The 24,749-nt window shown below is 33.0% G+C and overlaps 1 protein-coding gene across 4 annotated transcripts in view; it reads left to right on the forward strand.

Moving 5' to 3' along the window:
- Nucleotides 1-24,749, forward strand: part of LOC136350646 (lachesin-like) — a 314,414-nt gene that overhangs the window by 282,451 nt on the left and 7,214 nt on the right. For all 4 annotated transcript variants that reach the window (XM_066302592.1, XM_066302594.1, XM_066302593.1 and 1 more), the window contains 4 exons: nucleotides 15,206-15,318; nucleotides 18,270-18,455; nucleotides 18,781-18,976; nucleotides 22,881-23,012. In XM_066302592.1, coding sequence (XP_066158689.1) covers nucleotides 15,206-15,318; nucleotides 18,270-18,455; nucleotides 18,781-18,976; nucleotides 22,881-23,012 — 627 coding nt within the window. The remainder of the gene's footprint in view (nucleotides 1-15,205; nucleotides 15,319-18,269; nucleotides 18,456-18,780; nucleotides 18,977-22,880; nucleotides 23,013-24,749) is intronic.

Raw genomic sequence — 24,749 nt, forward strand, 5'->3', positions numbered from 1 at the left:
TAAATGTTTAATTTACATATAAGTTTCAAATGTTCTTTATGGGCTACGAATTCCCAACAGTTTAGCTAATATTGATTAACATGAACCTGGTAGGTAAAATACGTTTTTTAATAATTACAAAATTATAAATATTTGCAAAAGTTACACTGTAGGCATAATTACATAAATTCCAAGCTAATAAACTTTTTGTAATTAATGAAAATTTCGCTCTGATTAATTATCGTTGAAGCCGGTTTTGTAGAATCTGCTTTTTGTTATGAATCTGTAAACTTTTAAAACCTGATACACAAAGCATTTATAAAAGATACTTGTTCAACTTTTAATTATTAGTTAACAAAAGTGACAGAAAGCTTTCAGAGCGTGTATAAATGCAAAAATGCTTGCTTTGCTTTTTTTTTTAATTGTCTGGAAAAGTGTTTTGATTTATTGGAGAACTCTAACTTTAGAGACTAATGCTTTTTTTTTCATTTGCCCCTCAAAACTTAAAGTCTCTTTACTTTTAGGCTTTTCTAACACAGTGACGTTTTATTTGGGACTAAAAAGTAAGTTATTTTCCTGATAAGACAAGATAAATGATCTCAGGCTCAGGTCATGCTTTCCTATATCAACAGGTTTCAGTCTAGGTAATATCTTGTCATCAATTAATGTGAACAATTCCAGGAATTTCATCAGTAATATTGCTGTAAAAAGGATAGCCCTGCTGATTCTATTATAGAGGCAAACCACAAGGTTGTTTCTGTAATAGTTTGCCTAAACGCGAGATCGTGATGTAGTACCCAAATTCGTTGGAGATTTTCAGCTTCTCGATTCTGGAGAATGAAGTAGTTGAGTGCTCCCCTATTGAAAGAGAACGACGATACAGTTAAGAAAATTATAGAGATTTCTTTTTAGCTAACTTTAAAATTAATAGGCATAGGGGGCAGTCTGCTCATCAATACATTTTGACGAAAAAAAAAAAACAATTTTTCACTTTAGCTCCAATATTGAATATGTTTATCCAAACAATGATTATTGAGAATAAATCGCAAGCCTTTAAATGCACCCCACTCTCTATCACTCACTTGAAAATATCAAATGTTTTACTATACCTTTTTCTTCTATATTGTCGATACGTTTTTCGTTATTTTTTAATTGTTTTTTCACATCTTTAAAAACTGAATAGAATTCGATAAGTTTATCGGTGATAACTTTAATTATATAATAATTAGTAATTTTTTATTATTTATTAACTCATTTAGTTATTTTACAAATATGTATTTCGTAAAATAAATGTAATTCCTTTCATCTATTTTTATGAATTCTTTGTAAGGTCCCCTTACACAGGTAAGGATAGAAACAGCCCGATTCTTGAAACATCAAATCAATTTCGATTGTCATTTTATCAAATTTAATTATCTTTCTAAATAGGAATTCGGGATGGAAATTTCAAGAACTTTGCAACGAGCTTTGCTATGTGCAAATATCTCGAAATGTCTGCCGAATCTAGTCAAAAGCTAATTAATAAAACAGTTGAACTTGATAAAGTGACAATCAAAATCCAATCGACATTTCAAGAATTTGGCTCAAGGTTCCCTTACAGAATATTCGTTTCAAAAAGTGAGTCACTATACAGGGTTGTTCACTAAGCGCACGTCGGACGATTACGATCTTATTTATAGTATTTTCCGAAAATTCTTTTCACAGTTATATGTACGACCTTATAATGTATATTTTAAAAATATTTTCATTTATACAGGGCTTGCCGAAAAAAAGGTACAACAAAAAAGTTATTTTCTTAAATGGAACACTATATATTATTGCATTTTTGAATGGAAGTTCAATTTAATGCAAGTTGATTATCACGTTGGCAATCTTAGAATTAATAGTTTGCAAGATTGCAAATTATTAACAAACGGAAAGGTATTTGAGAACTCTTTTTTGTCACAATACAATAGAAAGTCCGTTTTTTAGTATAGTATCAAGCTTCGCTTAACACTTTCTACAGGGTGTCCACAAAAATAAAGCCAACTTGAACATCAATATATAATGGTCAAAAGTTAAAAATTTCAAATGAAAACCTTCTATTATTTTGATGTATTATGAAACTATATCGAAAAATAACCTATGTTCATATTTAATTACCTATATTAAAGTTGCATATTTTGTGTGTAATATTGTTTTAAAGTTTATGCATGGACGGTACATTCATCATTCTAATTTATAATGTGAATATGATGGATGTGTCTATGTAAACAGACAAATAGAGATAATAATATGTTTTTTCGTATTAAAAGATTAGCTGAATTAAAAGTTTCTTTTATTCATTGCTGCATGTTTGGTACTAAATTCAAAAATGCAATAATTTATATCATGTTCCATTTAAAAAACAATGTTTTTTTGTTGTTTGTTTTTTACAGACCCTATATAAATGAAAATATTTTTAAAACGTATCTTATAATGTCGCACATATAACTGTAATAAAAACATCTTAAAAAAACTCTATATAAAGTCGTAATGGTCCGACGCGCGCTTAATGGACAATCCAGAATATGACTATATGTATATTATAAAAAAACCGTAATAGGGAAAAACGAAGTACAAATTAAAATACTGATTAGTTCTGACTTAAACCGTTTGGCACATACGATATCTAAGGCAGCTCAATGCACAGAAACAATCACACTTTAAAAACTTATTGCAGTAAATGCATGAATGTTCTGAGAATTACGTGAACCAAATACCGTATTTGTGAATAGGTGTATTTTCAAAATACAGAAAGGTCTAAATTTCAAAAAAAGTTGGACATATTTGGGCGACTGAGGTTTTTTTTACAATCTCTTAAGACTTGAATACATATTTGATAAAAAATTTTAATGATTGTTTTGAAACGTGTAATTAGTCGTATAATATATTTACAAAAACATTTCAAAAAGGAGGCATTGTATAAGAGGCAAAATTTATTTTTCAAATCTTCCCTTAAAATTATTGTGCCTACATATACTGAAAATATATAAGGGAAACAAGGAGGCGGAAATTTTAGTTTTGCTGAATACAGCACTTCTGCTGCTACTTGATGCTTGTTTGCGTAGGGTGGGCGTTGAAGCATGCCATTTCATGTCAGATTTTAATGTATTAGCCCCAGCCAACGCCAAGAGGCAGAGCGTTCATAAAATTCTGAAATATTGTGTGTGTCTTTGAGGGGAGAAATATCAAACCCCCTCAAGTTTGAACTCTCCCCTACTTCACACGACAATATTGTTTGTTAAAAATAAGACGTGCACGACAGGCCTGATAAATTAGGAGTAGTTGTCATAGTGGCATTACACGACCTGCAACAGTCCTAATTACTCCAAACATATCAAGTTTCAAGAAATCTTATTGTGCTTGCTAGACGTGGCTGCTTAAAGATAAGCCTCGAATTACCTTATTTGGCAAAATCACCCAAATCAGCCTTGTGTAAGTAAAGGTTAGGGATCTCGTACCTAATCCGCTTTTGGGAACAAAAACACTTCGCGTTTATTTTGTAATTGTTTAATGACATTTAAAACCACCTTGAACTTTCCCTTCCCTATTGCTTGTACTAAGAGTTTATTAAACCAGTTAGCATAAGTTTACGACGTGTGGAGAACTTGTGGCTTCCATATTCTAACAAAAAAGCGACCGGTAAACTATTTTCCTAAATTAATTTTATCTATCGAGGCGGAAAACTTTACTGCATCTACACACATTTAAACAGTTTCCTCGTAATTTCGAAATTGTTCGATGTTGCCCAGAAAAGTTTTATAATAAAACCAATATAATTAACATTTTCCTAACTTGGCGGCCATCACTTCTGTTATAAATGGATTTTAATAACAAAGTGAAAAGTTTTTAATTCCATCAACCTCGCGCGGTGGAGAATAGGCTTTTAATTATTATGTTTGCTGTTTAACTCCATTTTACTTTAATGACAAGTAACAACTCGTTTGCCACGGCGAGACTTCAAAGTCCGGCTAATTAAACATCACTATACAACCAAAATAAATCCCTCCAGTTCTGACTCAAACTAAACGCATTTCTAAAGGACGAATATATGAAATGCTCTTATCGGTGAAACACAACCGTTCTGAATTCCGCCAATTGTAAAGGAATTCCTTCTCAGTTTATTTGTTTCACGGTTATACAGAGCGCTCCATTGTACTTGGAGTTGCCCCTTTTAAACTTTCCAAGTGTGGATTTAAACATTCGCATTACTTAACAATCTGAGACAACCGTGTGTTAAAATGCGCTACTTCAATAAATTGACAATTGAAAACAACTATAATTTAATGCGGAACATTGGTTCGAACGACTAATTTTGGTTGCGAATTAATTTTTTCGCAGAAACAGACTTTCATAAACCCTTTCTGGCTCTATCACCTCTCCGACTGGCATGAAATATCCGAACGCATAAACATTTCGTAATTTCAATCCCAATCGGTACAATAAAAATGAAACATATGCAAAAAAGACAGACACATCCACGTTGCCGAATTTTTGTAATTACAAAATAGCACCGTATTTGGCATATTGTTGTGGCATATCGAACTTTTAACGGGACGTAACCATCGCTTTTCACAAACCCTTCAGTCGAACGATTTCCAGATTTATTGTACCAAAAATGACGCGCTGTGCCTTGAATGACGTGCAAAGGCGAGTGAAGGGTGTCGAATATGAGGGTGTGATGAGTGTTTGGAGAGACAGATAGGTTTGCGGTTTAATTTTAACGGCGCAGACATCGAAAGGACACAATTGTTCCCTTTAACTATTGTTTCATAGGTGGTCCCTTACACACATGGCCCCCCCCCAACATCCCATCGAACGTCGCCACACATATTTTTTTCATACAGGGTGTCCGATTTTTTTGTAGCAGGATTTTAACCGCTTGTTCTGAGCATAAAAATAATATTAGTTGCTATATAAACTATACAGGGTGTTTCCTAACTACGTGTAAAAAATTTAAAGGCGCAATCCTCGACTGATTTTGAGTCAAAAATGTTTAATAAACATATGTCCGCAAATGCCTCGTTTCCAAGATACTGGGTGTTGACTGAAAGACGTTGAAAAAGGTATTAAAGGTTTCTAAAGGTTTGGTGGTATTTACTAACTTGTTCATTGTTAGTTTTTTTTGCTACTTCCACTACTATAAACAAGATAGTCAGTGTTATTTTGGCGTTTTACTCTCTAAAGTGAAAGAATTTAGTTCTGTGTCCCAAAAATCAGATTATACCTCAGTTTTGAAAATTTTTCAAATGCCTATTTACACTCAAGAAATGACCAATATGGTTTTTGAAATGTGAAACGATACGCAACACACCAGGAGTTTTCGAGAGAGTGAGACAATCATTAACAAGAAGGATGGAAGCGTGCATTATAAGTAATGATGGTCATTTTCCACAATTCTTATGATTAATCATTAAAGCATTCCCCCAAAAAATTGTCTTTTCCAAAATTCAAATACCCAAATTGAGTCATTTTGGAAATAAAATCTCTTTTTCTTATCACATTTCAACACCCTGTATCTTGGAAACAAGGCATTTGCGGACATATGTTTATTAGACATTTTTGACTCAAAATCAGTCGAGGATTACGTCTTTAAATTTTTTACACGTAGTTAGGAAACACCCTGTATTCGAGAAATGATTCGTTAACTTAATGCAGTGTTGAAGTTTTGTATTTTTTTTTCAATTTATCTTTTATCGCTCCCAAAGCTCTTGAGATATTTTGCTCAAATTTTGATCATAAATTACCTCTTAAGATCTACATGACTAGATAATACTAGATGAATCGTGAAAATATACAGATTTTTTGGGATTATGGCCCACTTAATCGCCAAATACTTTTTTGTGGTGCGCCGCGTAATGCTTAATTTTAAAAATTTTAATTGCCTGTTCAAGTTAGAAATTTTTATATGTCTTGGGCATTTTAGCATCTATCACTGTTTTTCAGCTATTTGTAAAATGGTGAAGTAGGGCGTGAGTTTTTTTTTACTGAGAAGGTTTGGTTGGTTTCTGACTCTCTACTGACACAACATGTTCTGACACACTACCACGATGTAGACCGAAGTAAGGATTTGTTTATTGACAATCTAAGAGCAAAACGCATATTCAACAGAAGAGAAATAAAAAATAATGAAACACAACTGGGAAATAGTAACTTCAAATACAGAATAAATTTAAAATCGATAATATATTCAATAACAAAATAATCTAAATTAATATCAAATAATTATGATTACAGAAATTGCTCTAAATGATCGCCATTACGTTGGACACATAAATTAGAACGTCGCCATAAAGAGCACCGTACATCTCTCAAATTTTGAGCGGTTATTCTAGCAGAATTTCTTATCTGCTTTAGAAGTTCGTGTTCAATGTTTACAGTAGTAAAGTATACATTTTCCTTCATGAACCATCTAATATAAAAATCTAGATATGTTAGATCGGGCGATCGAGGTGGCTGAGCAATTGATCCTCCACGACTTACCCATGTATCTAGGTAGTTTGCACTTAGCTTGTTCTTCACCATCAAGGAATAATGTGAAGGACATCGTTCTAATTATGTTATCAACGTATGCTCTAATTTAAGCTAAATATCTCAAGAACTTTGGGAGCTAAAAAAAATAATTGAAAAAGTACAAAACTTCAACATCCTGTATTTCATTACCAAAGCATTTTTCGGATATAGTTTATATAGCAAACTAATATTATTTTTATACGTAAAATGTGCGATTAAGATCCTGCTATAAAAAAACCGAACACCCTGTACTTACGAGAAAAGTGAAACCGTTTGAAGCCTCGTAGATAATTCAATACAACTTAAGCCGGAAACTTCCTTATACACGCGCGAAAGATTTGAATTATCCTGCCGCTGTTTCTCTCTTCGCTAGGATCTGTCAGTGGCAAGAAAGTTTTAAGCTAGAACATATATAATTCCAGATACAAGAATATCGCTTGGAAAGTTGAAGTTTTAGAGACGTTTGTTCACTCGAGCTGAGGACACTCTGATAAAATTTACTCACTTTGAATGCAAAAAGTATTATTTGTTTTGGTTGAAAAATGGCTGCTGTTTTGGAACGCTAATAAGAATGCAAAAAATCATATTTATTGTTTATTTACTTCTTTTTATTTCCAAATTAATTTGAATGAAATATTTATCATTCAAATACTGAATCTCTTGTTTGACTGAAACTCGGGGTACAATCGTGTTTCAAATGCTTTAACAGAATCATGATGTTTGAACCATTCCATGACAATAGAATTGCTTCCCAGTTATATCCGTTCCGGAAGTGGTTCAAGTACCAGTCCTGATTGCGCTAAAACGATTTTTCAACCATGAGGTAGGTTTGAGTGTAAAAAATTCATGTGGTAACTTAGCTTAGGTTTCAAAAATAAGATTAAGTGCAACTAGAAAATTATTTAATCTGCCAATTAAATTCGGAATGGAAGACATTAACTAACCTTAACTCATAAAGGTGCTATTATAATGTCTGATTGTCGAAATTAATAAGAAAATTTTAGATGTTAATTAATCTGAAATGCCAATTAAGTTTTTTCGGGACAACCATAAGTTTAGTTCGAAAAGCCTGTAATTATCGTATCAGAGTGATAAGAACCAAAGGCATAGTTTGCTCAGATTGAAAACGAAATAATTTAATAAAAAATTAGTAATTTAGGATCGCACGAACTATAATTTATCTACACTGGATCTTTGATATTTTCTATGTACCACTCGGTATACAGTTATAGTGAATAAGCCGCAATTTTATGGTTAGCGAAAGAATCTTGGAAACTATTTGAGTTGCGGAATTGTTGCACAATAGGGAGGGAATTGCAGTTCAAAGACGAGACCATCTCAAGACAGGTATCTTTTTTCTTATTCACGATAGACTGAACTATAAGAAAAACAAAGTTGTTTCTTAATGTTGCGTGTGAAAATGTGAAGGAATTTGAACGTTAAAGAAATCAAAAATAACAATAGACAGAACGAACCTGATTTATGCGTGATGCATTACGTCGTTAAGGTGAAAATTCCCTTCGGCATTCATATTTATATAATGAATTTAAAACCAATTATAATAGCGTCGATTAAAAGTTGGCCATAAACTTTTTCAAAGAAACGAAAGTTGCCTTTAATTGGTCTCCTAAATTGCAATTCTTTCCCCATTTAAGCAACTTTGTAATAGTTCCCTTTCTCTAACCATAAGAAAATACTCACCCTCTAGAGTCGAAGTATCACTTGGAGAGGGTCCCATTTCAACTTCATTTATTTAATGCCATTTCCGATTAAACCGGTTGGAAGCGCTATAAAGTAATTGCAATTATATGTCGAATACCTAAAAAAGTAATCTGAAAATCTTGTTTGAACAAGATGAGATGTGCAAAGCTGATAGGGTGTCATATTTCGATTTCTTGATGTAGGAACTTTTCTAATAACAAACTTAGTGTTTTTATTAAATAACGTTGCGCATGAAATTAATCAAACTAGAATGGAATTTTTCCCTGTTTAAAGGCTGACACTAAAATATTTGAAGTGCATTTTAGTGTACTGAGAATATTAAAAGCGAATCATAACAGTTGCATAAACGCCAATAATGCAGCAAATTGTTGAAATAGGTGTTGAATCGCGGTAATGCAGCAGCCCTTTAATTCAGTAAACGCATTCTAACGTTGTGCGAATTACAGTGAAATTATTTTCGCCCCGGAATGGAATTTGTTGAAAATGAAACCAACGTAAACTAAGAAATTTCGGGATTTCTATTAATTTAGCTTAGAATTACACTGAAGTTTGTGTGCAAGATTTTCATCTCGACTAACACTGGTTGTTCTGTTGTGTTGTGTTATCTTATCTTGTCTCACACTACATTTAAGCTAAGCACACACTTTGGTAACCATTTTATTTGTTTCCCACTTTGTAAGTTTATTTATCTGACTTCAGACTAGTGAAGTCTATTTTAAACATATTCTTATATCTAAATATGAAAACCATTTTAAGAAAGATACCCCCCGTCTTATTCTTTGCTTCCCATGCGGAGCTGCCATCAAACAAGATTTAAAAGACATAAAAGTCAATTTATCTTCAAATTCGAACGCTCAGGTAAAGAGGCGGTACGGGAGGCATCCTCATTCCTCCTCGTGTGAACTAAAGCAGCATTTTTATCAAATATAAAAATATCCTTTAAAACCGTCGTAAATCTGTTCTGACATTGGAATAGCAAGAAATCAAATCAAAACGCCCATATTGGAGGAATACGTAAACTTATTTTTATATTCGTACGCGTATGGGGCTAAATCGCATGTAATTTGTCTGCGATTCTTGGCAATTAATAAATTTGCGATTCGCTCTGTATCGAACATTCGGATGTCAGTGATAAATTGCCTGCTAAAAACAATCTGCGAAATGTATCGAAGTCTAGAGCAGATTTTTGCCGCGAAATGCAGGTACGATTCCCATTTTACCTCTAATGAAGATGTTTCTCTCAGGAAAACCAATACAAGTTCATGAGATTGCAACTTTTTTAATGTTATATAGAGGAATTTCTTTACAATCGAATAATCTTATTAGGAAGGGATTAATTGTAATTGTTCACACTAAAATTCCGATTTTCAATTAAGGCTTATAAGTCAAGGGCAAACTAATGGGAATTTTACTCTCTACCCTTTTAAATGAAATTTAATGGACTCCACCCGTCTATACCATTTTCGACAGACTTGTACTCCCCAAACGATCTCTTGTCTCCTAAAGATCTATAAATGTCAGGTTTAAAATTATAATCTCGACGATAAAACACGTCGAGCCCAAAATCAGGCCCTTGCAGTTAGCTTTTAATTTGCTCTTTAGTAGAGAATTAAGCCGCATAATAAATAAATATGTTTATTCAGATAAGTGCAAGGTCGGTTAACTTTTTAAAGTATCCCTTTTACCCCTCGGGAACCCTTGGGGTAATCAATACTAGCCGTTTCCCTTCTTTGGGTTATATATTTCGTGCGATAGCGTTCTATCAAATAGACAATTAGCTTTAATTGTTTGGTGTTAGCTGTAACTTTGGAGTGACATAATGCAACAGCCCTTCTTTATGTCCTAAGTGGAAATTGCCAGTAATAGGTTATGATACCATACTTAATGCATATACATCCGCTCCGTCAATTACAAGCATTTAAGTTAACTGCTAATATTGTAATTTAGTTTGTGTACAGTATTTACTGTGTGGGAGACTATGTGTGTGTGTGCAAAGAGAATAATATTTGCTGCTGACACTAACGTCTGCCCAAACTAATGGTTAACCAAATGTGGATGTTTACTTAAACGATCCTCTATTGTTATTATTGACCATTAATAACAATTGTCATTGTATCAGAATTTGATTAAGTGGTTTATTAAATGTTACAAATTACAATATTTTTATGCGGCAGTCAGATAGCAGATCAAACTCTGCCCGAAGGGCTAAAATAGTCGTGAATTCTACCTGCATATGGTTTGTTGATTAGATCTTTGCATGTGCATCATGGCGCATGCATCAAATCTATTTAAAGTCAACATACAATGTGACTAGTGACGTTTCAGGAATTTTATATTTTTGAACTTGAATTAACTGATGTCAAGAAAAACTGGTCTAACAAAGGCAGGTAAAACGTGGGAAGATGAAGAACTATTAATTTATGAACTAAACATTAGAAAAATAAAATATATGAATAGAGGGAAATCATTAACATACATACAGGGTGTTTGAAAAAATTGGTACAAATCTTAAAGAGGTAGCAGTAGCGCTAAAAATGGTTAAAAAAGTTTCTATAAATGTTGACTTGACGGAATAATGTTACTAAGATATGGCTCTGGAAAAGGGTCTTATCACTTAGATATTGTAATTTTTAAAATAACTAACTTATGGAGATAATGAGAAGAAAACTGTACGTAATAATCATACTATAAGGGTCTTTAACTATCATAAGTTTCATCAAAACTGATTAAAATAAGGGTAGCTTTCTATCTACCCTTAAAAAATATTTTCGATTTTTCTTTATTCCTTTGAATTCTCAAGTAAATAATATTACTTTTTTTTAATTATAATTTTTTAAAGGAATGTTTCGTTAGTTTTTTTAATTCTGCTTAGTTTAGTCAGAAATAATTATTTTTAAAATAATTTATAACTCAAAACAGTAACATTTTTTTAACATTTTCACATTTTTCTTTAACATTTTAGACATCTTTCACGCTGACACTTTCATTGAAGTTATTGTCACTTACATGTTTTTAATACTTTTTTAAAATACAACGTTGTAACCTAAAATTCAATATAAAAATGCATTTTCTTTACACCTTTGCTTTATTACATTAATTAGCAACTTTGTAGGTACATCCGTAGGTCTCTTTCAGCGTCCAGACTATTTCCATTACAAAAAATAATAATCGCTACAAGGATATTGTCACCATGAAAGATGCTTACTATGTGAATATAAAAAAGATGTTACTTTTCGAAGTCCTACATTCTTTCAAAAGTAATTATTTCTTACTAAATTAGGCAGAATTCGAAAAAAACCGGTAAATATTTTTTTTTCTTCCAAAACTGCTGAATCATTAAAAAAATTATGTTATTAGCTTGATAAGTTAAAAAAATTAAAAAAAAATTAATTTCGTTAAAGTTTAATTAGAAAACGACCCTTATCTTGATGAACCTTATAATCTTTACAGACCTTTATAGTATGATTATTAGCAATAATTTTCATTTCATTATCTTAGTGGCAAAGAAAATTAATTAAAAATATATCCAACTACTAAAAGCCTTCTGGAGGGTCATATCTCAGTCACGGTGCTTTATCGAATCAATATTTATAGGAACTTTTTTTAACTTTTTTCGCTTTAATTTCACCTTTTTCATTTTTATACTAACTAGTCTGAACTCCCTGTATATTCCGATCGTGCTAAAATCGTAACAAATAACCAACTCAAAGACGTACGTTGACACCACCACCTTTATTCAACTCCTATACGTCCCCATTGTTAATTTTATCCCGTTAGTCTAGTCTCTAGACGACATGTATATTATATCTATTTTTCTTATGTGAATATTAAGTTTTCCAGCACACTCTAGACACCTACGTGCTACCTAATTTGGTACACTCGCAAAGATACGAACTACAAACTATGCATATCATTCATGTAAAAAACAATTATACGTGATAGATTACGGAATCAATTTTTTTCTCTATATTTGATGTGTGATGCCTTACAGCCCCTTGCAATTTATAATTGAATGGTAAATAGGTCTATAGACAGGCATTCACAAGTCACATAATGTAAGCCGTTTATTTTCTGATTAAAGCCTGAATTTATATCTTAGCCTGCGGCAAAATTTTAAACTTTCAATATCATCAATAATTTTGTACTGTAGGGTAAATAATATATAGGTTGTATCAACAAAGCTGGACGTTATGGTTCTATTTGTACAGAATTGAGTATTGATGCATAAGCAAAATTTTACAATTTCAAAAAGTATTGAATTTCAAAATCGCCTTAAAGTTCATTAACAAAGGCAACAAAGAAAATTTCGACTTTATCATGGATTGTTATACAAAGCGTGGCACAGTTGGAACCTTTGTTGTCATTTGTTTTAAATTAGTGGAAAATACATGTTTCAGTTATAATATAGGAGCTTTGCCCCCACCCGTTAATTGCCTTCAAATCAATATTCTCCTGATTATTGTGCAAATACATCAAAAAGCCCTATATAATAGTGGCATCAGTATGCATTTCAAGTATTGGTCAATATGTGATATCTAATGGTCATAATTCACATCCAGAAGCCAGAAAATACGTTGAAATGGAAGAGTTTTTGGCAACAAAAGTAATAAAATATGCAGTAGATTCTCCAAACCTAATATAGTACGCGTCAATAGTTCGGTTTGGGAAAATCTGGTTAAGGCCAGACCTACATGCAATGCATGGGTGTTATCTATTAAGTGTTAACTAGTAAAATGCCATGTTTCGAAGCAGGCTTAAAGTTATGTTAAACATACATGGTAAACGACAAATTTGCCATGGTGCGTTGCTTAAATACCTCACGTTCGAGCTTGAACCACCATATGAGAATTCCTTCCTTAAAGCGTTCGAGGTACTTTTTTTCTGTTTTTTGGTCTGAAAATTACGTTACATGAGACAGCTTTGTTCAACTATTATAAAGGGCAATAGGTTAAAAAGCCGTCTGAATTTAGCTAGTTTAAAAAGATAAATCCCCCATTGTTAGACTCCACCAGTGGAAAAACCTTTTTAATGTTAAAACAGATGGATTACATGCATACTGGTCTATTAAAATGTTCAACTAAGCAATAATTTTTTCCGCCTCGTTTCGGGCATCCAACAGTGCTTTAACTTTCCCCGACATTCAGTCCAGGAAGTACAATTTCAAACGAATGTTAAATCATTTTTCAAAGTTACTTTTATTTGATTAAGTTTCAAAGTTTTCTAGTTAAACTCTCGCTTCTAAGGAACGGAAAACGTATTTACCATTCAGGGCCTTTATATTGTAAATATATCGAACTTACTTCACAGCTCCAGTAATGAAATATGACGTAATAAATGAAGAAAAAGGTATATTTTTCATTTTCGGATTTTTGTTTTTTTTTCCTATCAGCATGCCTCATGTTTAAAGCAATTGTTGACCTAAAGTAGAGAAGAAAATAAATCTATTCATATTGAACTGACGCTTTTCCGCAAGACATCTTGGATTTTTCGCAAATTTGGCGGGAAAGTTTTGCAACTAATCCATCTATAAACAAGTAATTAAATTAATTGTGGTGTAAATTTAATATTGAGCAAGTTTTCCTTTGATATTTTTTAAAATTTTTGCATTTTAAAAGTAGAATACACTTTTTAATTTTAGTGATCTGTAGTACTATATTAGGGCTTGAATATTAACTTCTGATTAGTTAACACTATGAATACTTGAAGGCAAAACCGAGATTTAAATTACGATACGTCATAACTTTCTTTAATTTAACAGTCTTTCATAAAAATAAAATTTGAGTTAACCGACTTTTGGAAGGATGAAAAACTTTTGAGTGGCTCCTCTATCTTAAAATAATCTGAAGCTAGTTTAGATTTGCATACATTTCAAAAATCGAATTTCAACTAGACTGGCTTTAACATCGACAAAATTTAACAAACTTTATGTCGTTTTTCAGGGACACAAAAGTGAGTTCCGGTATTCAGAGGAATGAATTTATGTTAAGCGGCTTTAACCGACTTTAACGAATATTAAAATTTACAGGATTTCCATTGTCTTAATGTAATTTCAATTTATTTCAAATTTACAGTAATTTCAAAAACTTAAACAAACGACTGAACATTTGAAGCATTATGCCGGAAAAGACCAGTTCTGTAAGTTAGCATTATGGATTTATTTTCGCCGAAAATACGATTTAAATAAACTGGCTTAAACCGACTTTATGGAAAATGTAGAGGCTGCTTCCTCTCGCTTAAAGTAATTGCAACTTATTTTGGGTTTATGTAAATTCGAAAATGAAAAAAATTTTAAATTTAACAGTCATTGCTTTTCCAATGCGACCTGAGTTACTAACCTGGCGGCGAAAAAACACGTATTTATCTTTATAGGTGGACTAAAATTCAATGAGCTTTTCCATTAAATAAAAGTGGAAATATCCCCTGGTTAACTGCATAGACTTGGCAACCAGATAAGTAAAGAAGCGAACTGAAGATATTCAACAGTATAATCTGCTGAAAGCAGGCAGGAACGTGTCCTGTGTACAAAGTCGGAGCCGGGCCAACATAAGAATTTAAATAGTCGAAATGTCACACTCGTGAAAATGAGACTGATTTACATTGGAATGTTGCTTATTAAATATTTACTCGCATTCAGGTGGCGGGTTGCGGACATTTAAATGCGAACCCAACAATTCTCCATTATCTAAAATTGGGGACAAAAACAAACTGTTTGATATTTAGGTGGGTCAAAATTGCTGCAGAACCGCCCTTTCCCAAACTATCCGTTGCTGCACGAATATAATAAAGGTTTGATTAGAGAAGTCTTGAGTGTGTCCTTTATAAAAATCGTTTAAATTGTATGAGGAATAATTATAAAATATCACCCAAATATTCAAATACCGCATTCCGGTGGTAATTTTAATTAAAATCCCTAGGTAAAAGCAACCCCTGTTACTACACCCTTTGCAGTTGTCTTTTTGTTGTGTTTTAGGTCAAATGCCAGAGCCCGAGCCTGAATTTCTGGCTCCTTTGGAGAATCACACAGTCACTCAAGGCAGGGATATCGTCTTTACTTGCGTTGTCAACCACTTGTCGGCTTACAAGGTAAATATTTAAGATACTCGAGTTCACTGCTCTTCTGCTTATGATGGAGATTTGTTTATAACTTACAGACACGAATTCAAATGTTCAGCAGACTTTGATAATCTGTGTAATTAAAATTCGCACAAAGGAACTTCGGTAGTAAGTTTATATACAGCTTTCACATACGCAGTTTAAGCAATATTCATATTTGCCATATATTGAACAGGATTTGTATTCCAATAACAACCTATAATCGTCCAATATTTGTGCGAGCGAAAATATGAATTTATTGGAGCGAAAGCCAAACTATTTGAAGAATTTTCGTATAAAAGACAAAAACTAACGGGTTCCACAAAATATGAACTCTTTGTGACGAAGTTATTTTCCCAATATACGTCGATATCTTCAATTTCTCACGCTCCTGAAATATCGGAAAAGAAAAGTATAAAATGATTTTATCAAAGATGCCGCCGAGATCACCGATAGCACCTATATATAGCGCTGATTGCATTGTGGGTTTGCCGGAGGTAACACAAAGATGTCCAATCAGCCTGCACCAAACACTTATTGGATTTTACTTCTTGCAAACAAAGTTTCTTGTAAATAAAATCAGGCGAAAAACCAATTGTGGCCATTCTTTAGAATCAATGTCTATTATCGGTCCCTTTTAGCGGGAAAATCCCTCAAATTCTATTTACCGTTCGTGAGAGATTTATTTGATATTGAAATTCAACGTTGATACATGAATTTACATGCATCAAAGCAACGAAAAATATATTTTATAATATCTTCAAAACATACATATATAAGAGCATATTAACTAAACATTTCCTTAAATCTTTTCATATTTAAGTAAACATTTAATGGTCTAACTATAATATAGGTAAGCACGCATCATATACGTATATAATTATATACATACATACATATGAATTACTGAACAATTGCTTTATTGCTCTATTTCAAAAGCCTTAAAATTGACTCGATGAGTATGTCGGTGGAGGATAATTAATTCGAACTAATCTGAAGAAGCTTAACGATGACAAACGCTTCTTAAATGGCAATCTAATTTTTCATGATTATTAATTTATTCTTTTATTAACTAATTAATAGTAATTCTAGACATCTTTACTATTATGTCCCTTATTTTATTAAAACTTTTCTCAAGGTATTTGGATTTAACACACATTGTACATTTTTATGGCTCATTAATAACAAAGAGTTTAAAATAAAGCGAAACCGTTTTCATTTTTATAAATCAACTTTTTATTTATTCTGATAAAACAGCCAATTTAACGTATTTACAAAAACCCAAACATTTTTATTTATTTGAGATTGAATATTTAAATTTGCCTTAAAAAGCTGATATATGAATGTGAAGTTTTTTGAAAAGGTACTTATTCAACAATCTTGAAAAAAGTGGAAAACGGTAATCGAAGTTTTTGTCGTTACCAAAATACTTTGTTGGAAAATGCAAAGAAAAAAATTAGGCAACTAAGAAGTATCTAAAAGTGTTTAAGAAATTATAAAATACAGGGAGATATCAAAGGTTGACAAATACTTCTACCGGCAATTAAGGTTTAAAAAAAAAACATATTTCCTTTGGGTACTTTTTCGAAGTATCAATACTCTAAATATCCCTATCAAATAAATATCACATTTTTGCGAACCCGGGTAAGATATTTGCACTAAATTTCGAGCGTTTAATTTCCACAGGGGATGCACATTTTTAATTAAAACAAGTTCAGTTGCACTAGCGGTCTCGTGTACTAACAGTTCGTCTAAAATTTGAAATATATTGAATATCTATTTAAATTAGTGTAATTAACAAAGGACCACTTGAACATTTAAAAAATCTAAGAATATTTTTAAAGTAGTGAAGACCTCAAAAAAGTCCTGTCTTTATAGGAAGATCCAAATATTCTATGAAAATGAAAAGAGGTAAATTAAAACCCAATTATAATCGTTCAAAATATTTTGAGTTAACTGCAAAAATCAAAATCCATCTTCAAATCATCAAAAAAAATCTATTAAACAATTCACTTTTGAAAAAATCATAAAATTGGAATTAAGAATTTGCCGGGTAATGCCAGTTTGTTATATAACTATTGCACTCAGCTTATATGTAATGAAACAAATAATAAAAAAGCACTTTAGCAAGTAAAAAAATGCTGTGTTAAACAATTGTAAAAAATATAGTAATTCTCTTAATAATAAAAATGATTTGGCTGTAAACACTCATTTACAAACTGTATATTACTTTTATTCAATTACACCGTGCATCAATGAAGCAGTGTATAAATGAAAAATGTTCAACCCAAAATCAAATTGCAATGAATTCTTCTAATTTATCCATTTATCGTTCGAAGTAAAACAAATTATATCGAATATTAGGCACGAGCAGTTTAAATAAATACATGTAACGGTCAGTTAATTGAATACCAAAATTTTACATTATGCAGAAAGACAAAACAATTCAGCATCATCTGCAGTAGTTTAAATAAAGAAAAGTAAATCTATAGAACATCCGTGAGAATTGAAAACGGCTTTAAAAGCAGGAAAGTTTTAATTAAATCATTTATTAAAATTTAATGAAACAGACTGCGGAATTGTTTCTAGGTCTCCAGAGACCAAAATATTTTACCGCACGTCTACTTCACATGTGCTGTTAATCACTTGTCTTCTCTCCGAGTAAATCTACCACGATATATCTTACGCACTGGGATGGATATAAATTTAATAATATACAGGGCCGTGTGTAATGGTCTTGATAAATTAGGGATGTCTTCCAACTTACCTGAATGGCTTGAAATCCGTTTAAATTCAGAACCGTTTGAATTATCCCTCACTTCCACTTTCTGCCCTTTGTAAGTTTAACTTTATTCGAAAAGATAAACAGCAAAAGTACTTGGAAGGATGTTGAAACGGGCAAAACGTGAATTATCCTCATTTTCTTTATTCATTTGTTGCAGGTGGCTTGGATTAAATCTGACACTAAAGCAATCTTAGCTATTCACACCCACATGGTGGCTCAAAATTCCAGACTTGAAGTAACGCATAATGGACACAACACGTGGAAATTGAATGTTCACAATGTCCAAAAGGAGGATGCGGGGACGTATATGTGCCAAATTAATACTGACCCCATGAGAAGTCAGGTAAACTTGAAAATTGTAATAATTCGCGAACCGAAAATACGCAATAACTGAAAAGACTTATGAGCACAAATTTAATTATGAATTTTGGTATTTAATGAAACTCATGCTTCCAAGTTTTATACACATTTCATTGTTGCGGAGCCTTTAAATATTTTTGCTCGAATTTGGAAAGAGCTTAATTTTTGCGGTGGCATGAAGCGTATCGCACAAAGCTTTGAGCTTAATACGAAATTCCATAAGGTTTTTCTAACGTTTGCTTTCTGTTTAAACAAATGAAAGAATGTCACAGGAATTCTTTTATTGCACTGCCGTGCTCTCCTTTCAGATGGGAATTCTAAACGTGGTGATACCTCCCGATATTCTTCCAGACAACGAATCGTCAGAGGGGTCTGGAATGGCCATTGAAGGTGGGACCATTCGTCTGAGGTGCAAAGCTGTGGGTGTCCCAGACCCAACGGTCAGTTGGAAGAGGCAAGACGGAAGGAACATCATCTTAAGGCACGAAGGAGGGAGAGAAAAGGGTATGCGCCATTCGTTCTTATGATCTTTATTTAAATATAGAGCGCTATAAAACGCGAGGAAGTAAGTGCAAAATAGTGTTGTTAAAATGCGATCCCATAACCTTTTACTTAGTTTAGAATCCTAAGCCGAAGCCATATTTTTGATGGTGTTCGAAGCAAGTCCTATTTTATTACTATTACTCGCTATCGAATATCCGTATAAACTTCGATATTAATTTAAAGAAAACCATTGTTTATTGGGTCGGTTTGGCAACAAACCTAAACAGCATCTTTTAAGAGCATTCCGCTTATTGACGGAAAGGAGTGAACCCTAAATCTCCAGATGGGGAAGAATTTTAATAAATAAATATTTTAACAATGACTTTTGCTCAGAAAGCGAAGAGATGAAACGAGGTTTTAATTACACTTTTTCCAGGAGAACAAAGATGTCGCTCAAGGAACCATTTAGAGACTTAATCTTTGCTGCGGCAATATAAACAGGTGCCATTTAAAAAATACAAATCCGTCTCGATAGTTTCCGCGAGGAGAATATATTTTACAACCGAGACAGACAAATCTAGCTCATTTAAAATTTAAATAGCCTATTACCTAGTAGAATAGAAAAGATGATCCAGGTGCATTTAGATTTCAAAATGCCTTTCAAAATATGAGCCTTTAATCAAAGGCATCCGACACAAGTACGTTTTTTAATATAATGTGCCAACGATGTATTATTTTACAGGATGGAATTCAATAAAACTCATTTATGGCTATTTGGAAGGTAGACCAAAAAAATTACGTAATAAAATACTTTTAATATAAGGGGAATATAATGGAAGTCTGGACTTAATAAAGCCAAGCCACGTAAGCGTATTAAATGTTGCAAAAACCATTTTTACGGAAAGCATATGACCGCCGAAGTTTAACGTCGAAAAAGTTATTAGAAATTATTGTTCACCAGTCCGAGGGTGCACGTTTCATCAAATAGAACAAGCATTGCGACTGGCATTTATATCCAACAGCACTTGAAACCCAACTAAACATTTGTCTTTATTCTTCCAATTGAATGAGTTGTGGTCGCGAAAGCCCTACAGGGCCCAAATCGAGAGTCCGCTTTTTCAGAAGAATTATTCGGTTTGTTTACACTGGAAAAATTTAATATTTTGGGCGTCAGTATTCTGGCAGTAATAGGCTTCATTTTTGAACTGTTTACTTTTTAATGAGTTGAACAATCAAAGCAGGGAGAATTCTCATTTTTTCCAACGTGCTTATACTCTCGTTGCCTACCGGATTTTAATCTGCAAATATTTGCTTATTTATTACAAAAACTCTCCTTTTTACGTCGATGAAATTGAACCTTTAAAGAATTTCGAGCCGATTGATAAATCTTGAAGAAATGAAATTTGTTTGTCCCAAGACCTAGACGACCATATTAACTGGTTTTTGTATGGAAAAGGTAGATTTTATCGAAAAATTATGTGTAATTGGAGAAAAAAGACTTTTACTTCCCCGTCATGTACAGTGTTTCAGTAAAGTGCATTCGGTTGATATCTCTTTTAACCTTAGGCTTCTAGAAACAAGTTAACAATTGCATATACAACTTTGGTATGGCATGCGGCATTTCTAATTTTGTTTTTATGCATCAGTATTATTATTCTCTTGCGTTCTATAGCAACAAGAATATAAATAATTTTTATAGAAAAAAAATTTTTTATTATGTTTTTTTAAAATCTCGTTGTTTGAAAGTCTGCAACCACAAATCGCAATCGTTATATACACTGACTTAAAAAAAAACGGAACACCAAGAAGAACACATCGTACACGTTTGAAATTCTGGCATTACGTTGGGTCGGGTAATAGATAAAAACGATCAAAACATCAAAAGAAAATTATTGTGAATAAGTGAAAAAATTTAATAATAATTTAATAATGGGTGGTATCTCCTCTTAAATTAATATATTCCTGTAAGCAACGTGGCATGCTTAAAATTAAATTGTCAATATCTTCCTGTGGTATTGTATCCCGGGCAATCTGCACCTGCTCGCGGAATTCATCTATGGTTTTTGGAGGGCGAGCTAAACGTTGAAGTCTCCGATCCATTATATTTCATACATGCCCTATTGGGGACAAATCTGGAGACCGAGCTGGCCAAGGCAAAGTATCCAAATTTTCAGCTTCCAAATACCTCAAAGTATCGTTGGCTACATGTGGTCGCGCATTATCCAGTTGAAATGTATTTCCAGGATGGTCGTGCATGTATGGTACAAGAACCGGTTCTAAGACACTATTAATGTACCTCTGAGCATTTAATCTATCATAAATGCAAACAAGAGGAGACCGACTACCCTACTGGATGGCACCCCAAACCATGACACCTGGTGTTAAACCAGAATGACGCCTTTCCAAAAAGTCCAAATTTAATCGCTCTCTTCTGCGCATTCTAACACGTAACCGTCCATCAGATCGCCATAAACAAAATCAGCTCTCATCACTGAACACGATTCTTCTCCACTGATCCACCCATTGCACTCTCAGACGACACCACTCCAGTCGGACCACCCTGTGGTTTCGTGATAATGGAAGTCGACACATAGGACGATATGAATTTAGTCCAAAACTTCGAATTCTGCGATACATCGTACAAAGGGAGACCCTTCGATTTCGGGTGGCTACCCAGTTAGCACCAAGAGGCGGAGTTGTTTCAAACGGGGCGTCTGTCCCTGAACGACGAAGTCGCCGGCCTTCGCGTTGGTTCGACATTCTTGGACGGCCACTACCACGATGACGATTTACTGACCCTTCGTTAGACCAATCTCTCCAAGCTCTTAGCACTGTTGATGCGTTTCGATCCAATCTACGTGCAATTTCGTGGAAAGGTGAACCTGCCTCATGCATACCAACAATTCTTCCCCCTTTCAAAGGAAGTTAACTGCCGATAAACTGTATTTTGGCGTACATGAGGCATTTTGCACTACCCCACATTCAATATGGTACTAACAATAATACCTTTATCGCTATCCGCCTGTAAAAAAATTTGCAAAAAGAACGATCGTCACAGATAAAAAAGTAAAGAAAAACTTTATATCGCATTAAAATACGAACTTGAAATTTTTATAATTTTTTTCTCTTTACAAGTCTAAAATCATACCAAAATTTCAAATACATACAATGCATTCTTCTTGGTGTTGCGGTTTTTTTGAAAGTCAGTGTATTTTAAAGAGTTTCCAATTATTTGAATCTCCCTGAACATAAACTATTCTTTACACCCATATGAATGAGGAGATATCAGTATTAAAGAGATACATGTCTGAATAAACCATCCATAATTTAGGAATACCATCCAGGAAATAAAAGTAAATTTGAATATTCCTCATATCCAGTCCTATTGAATGCGCTCCTGGTTTTTTTTCAGAACACATTCATTTTTAAATTTTATTAGACTCCGAAACAAAAGTAGGTGCGATCCCGCAGGACTTCTCGGAGAAAAGCTATTATAGATTGATAATTGGCAATGGAGATTTTTCCTTACTGAAAGTTTTATAAGTGAAATTCTAAAGATAGGGACTTTTCTCATAGTAGTTTAACCCTAAAAGTGTGTCCTGAATTTAATTTACCGGTAAAAAACTTTTAAAATTTACTGATCCTTTACCAGATAGGTTTTGAGATTGTTTATTTGTTTTAAGATCATTTTAATTTGTGAGAAACACTACTTTCTGCATTCCTCGTATTCAACCTTTTGATCTAAATCTAATGCAAGCTAAGATATATCGACCGACTACACACCGCTGAGACGTTCTGAAGGAAAAATATAAGGTTCTTTAAAAATTCATCATAAGAAAGAAGGTATCTACACTAGTTCTTTTCATTATCACGTGTTGACTAGCTATTGGAGTATCTAATTCTAAAATATCGTTGCTTATTTTAGTTGTCAAGAGCTATGACGGAGAAGTCCTAACCCTTACAAATGTCCAGAGAACAGATATGGGCATATACCTGTGTATTGCGAAAAATGGGGTCCCACCTCTAGTCAGCAAGCGCTTTGAGGTTATTGTTCACTGTAAGTATATTATTGTACTTAAATCTGCCACCTGAACAAAAGTTCTGGAGCTACACGAACTTTCCATCTGCATTATTTGCCGGTCCCCTGTAGAAGAAAGTGTGCCGAAATCCAGTTATCTCCAAATTTACTTTAATTTAATCAGGGATTCTGGGCATGGACAAGGAAGAGGGCGAAATAAACCCTTTTTCCATTTGCTATTCGGAACATATCGTAAATTGTCACCGAAGCTAAATGGGGCTTTATGTAGTGTATTGGATATTTTGATGCATTTGCAAGGGGAGACAATACAATTGAAATATAAAGAACTTCAGATTAATACCATTGTATAATACTTGAAAGGTGTATAGAATTCTAAATTATTGTATAGAGTTTGTTACAACCAGCAATTCGCATACTCACCCAAAAACTGGTTAATATTTTGATTTGTTATTTATTATACACGAGAAAACTATGTACCTAAGTGAAGTTTTTTTGAATTTAACACGTCGTATTTGAAAAAGTGTTTTTTGAAACGGCATCAATCGTAAATAAAATGAAATTTAATTGTGGTAATAAATATGTTATGTTTCCCTCTACTAATAGGAATGAAAATATTTTACTCTGTTGAACGACGAGAGGCGCGAATTTTAATATCACTTTGCTAATAAAACAAAAAATACGACTTTAGATTTGATAACTTAAAATTAGATTTGGATTGAAGAAGCTCACGAATACGTAAAAAACCACACGAAAATAGCTAGATAAACTTTCAGAAGAGAATGGTTGAAGAATTTTAAGATGAAAACTTCATACTAACGCAGATGTACAAAAGTTAAGTTATCGAGATACAAGATGTACAAATTATAACTTAAATTTAATTTTTCAGGTACATTTTTCGATAATGTCTCAGCATTTTCACGAAATTTCGCATCGCTCGCCATTAAATCTTTGCGTAAGAATGCAAGGTTCAATGAGATGATCACCGGCGATTTCAACCAAAATTTTAAGAAAAAACTGCACTTGATCATCATTTTTTATGAAAACATGCTTATTTTTCTACGTTCGTGCATTCCTTATAAAATTCAGGGTTCTTGCAGATTGAGTCACCAAGTACAAAAATTCGTGCTAAGAAAGAAATGCTTAGGTAATAATAAAATTTGCACACGTAACTTATGATAAGAATAAATCTGTTGAGCTTTCGTGTAATAATTTGTAGGTATCCTTGTATTTCATTTATGACAGCTTCTTCAATATTCCCTGTTGCGACTCTTGCAGGCTTTCCTGGGTTCTATGTTGTCCTTTTGAAACTGGCAGTTTCACGAAGTCTTGCGTGAATATTAATAAAAGTTTGGACGTTTGGAGACATTCGGTGGGGAAATCGCGTTTAATACATTCGTCTTGCAGCTTGAGTATTATCGGAGCCGTTCCATAGGCAAAATACATGGCCGCCATTTCTGCGTTGTTAAATCGGACCATTTTAAACACAATTCGTAATGTATTATTAAAAATGTCTCTTTAATGAATTTTAAAAAATGCAAATAAAACTGAGATTTTGGCAACCATTTTCAGAATTTTAAAATCCATCATTAACAAATTTGGTGATTTTGCTACCATGGAAACATACGCATAATTTAACAAGGTTTGCTTTGCATGCATTCTGTTCTTGTTCATTGTCGTTTTCAAAGTAAATTACGCAAGTGTTGTAATTTTAATACTAAAAGTTTAAATTTCAAACCCGGCAAAATGAGGGAAGCA

Source organism: Euwallacea fornicatus, chromosome 3, assembly GCF_040115645.1.
Source record: "Euwallacea fornicatus isolate EFF26 chromosome 3, ASM4011564v1, whole genome shotgun sequence".
Lineage (NCBI taxonomy): Eukaryota > Metazoa > Arthropoda > Insecta > Coleoptera > Curculionidae > Euwallacea > Euwallacea fornicatus.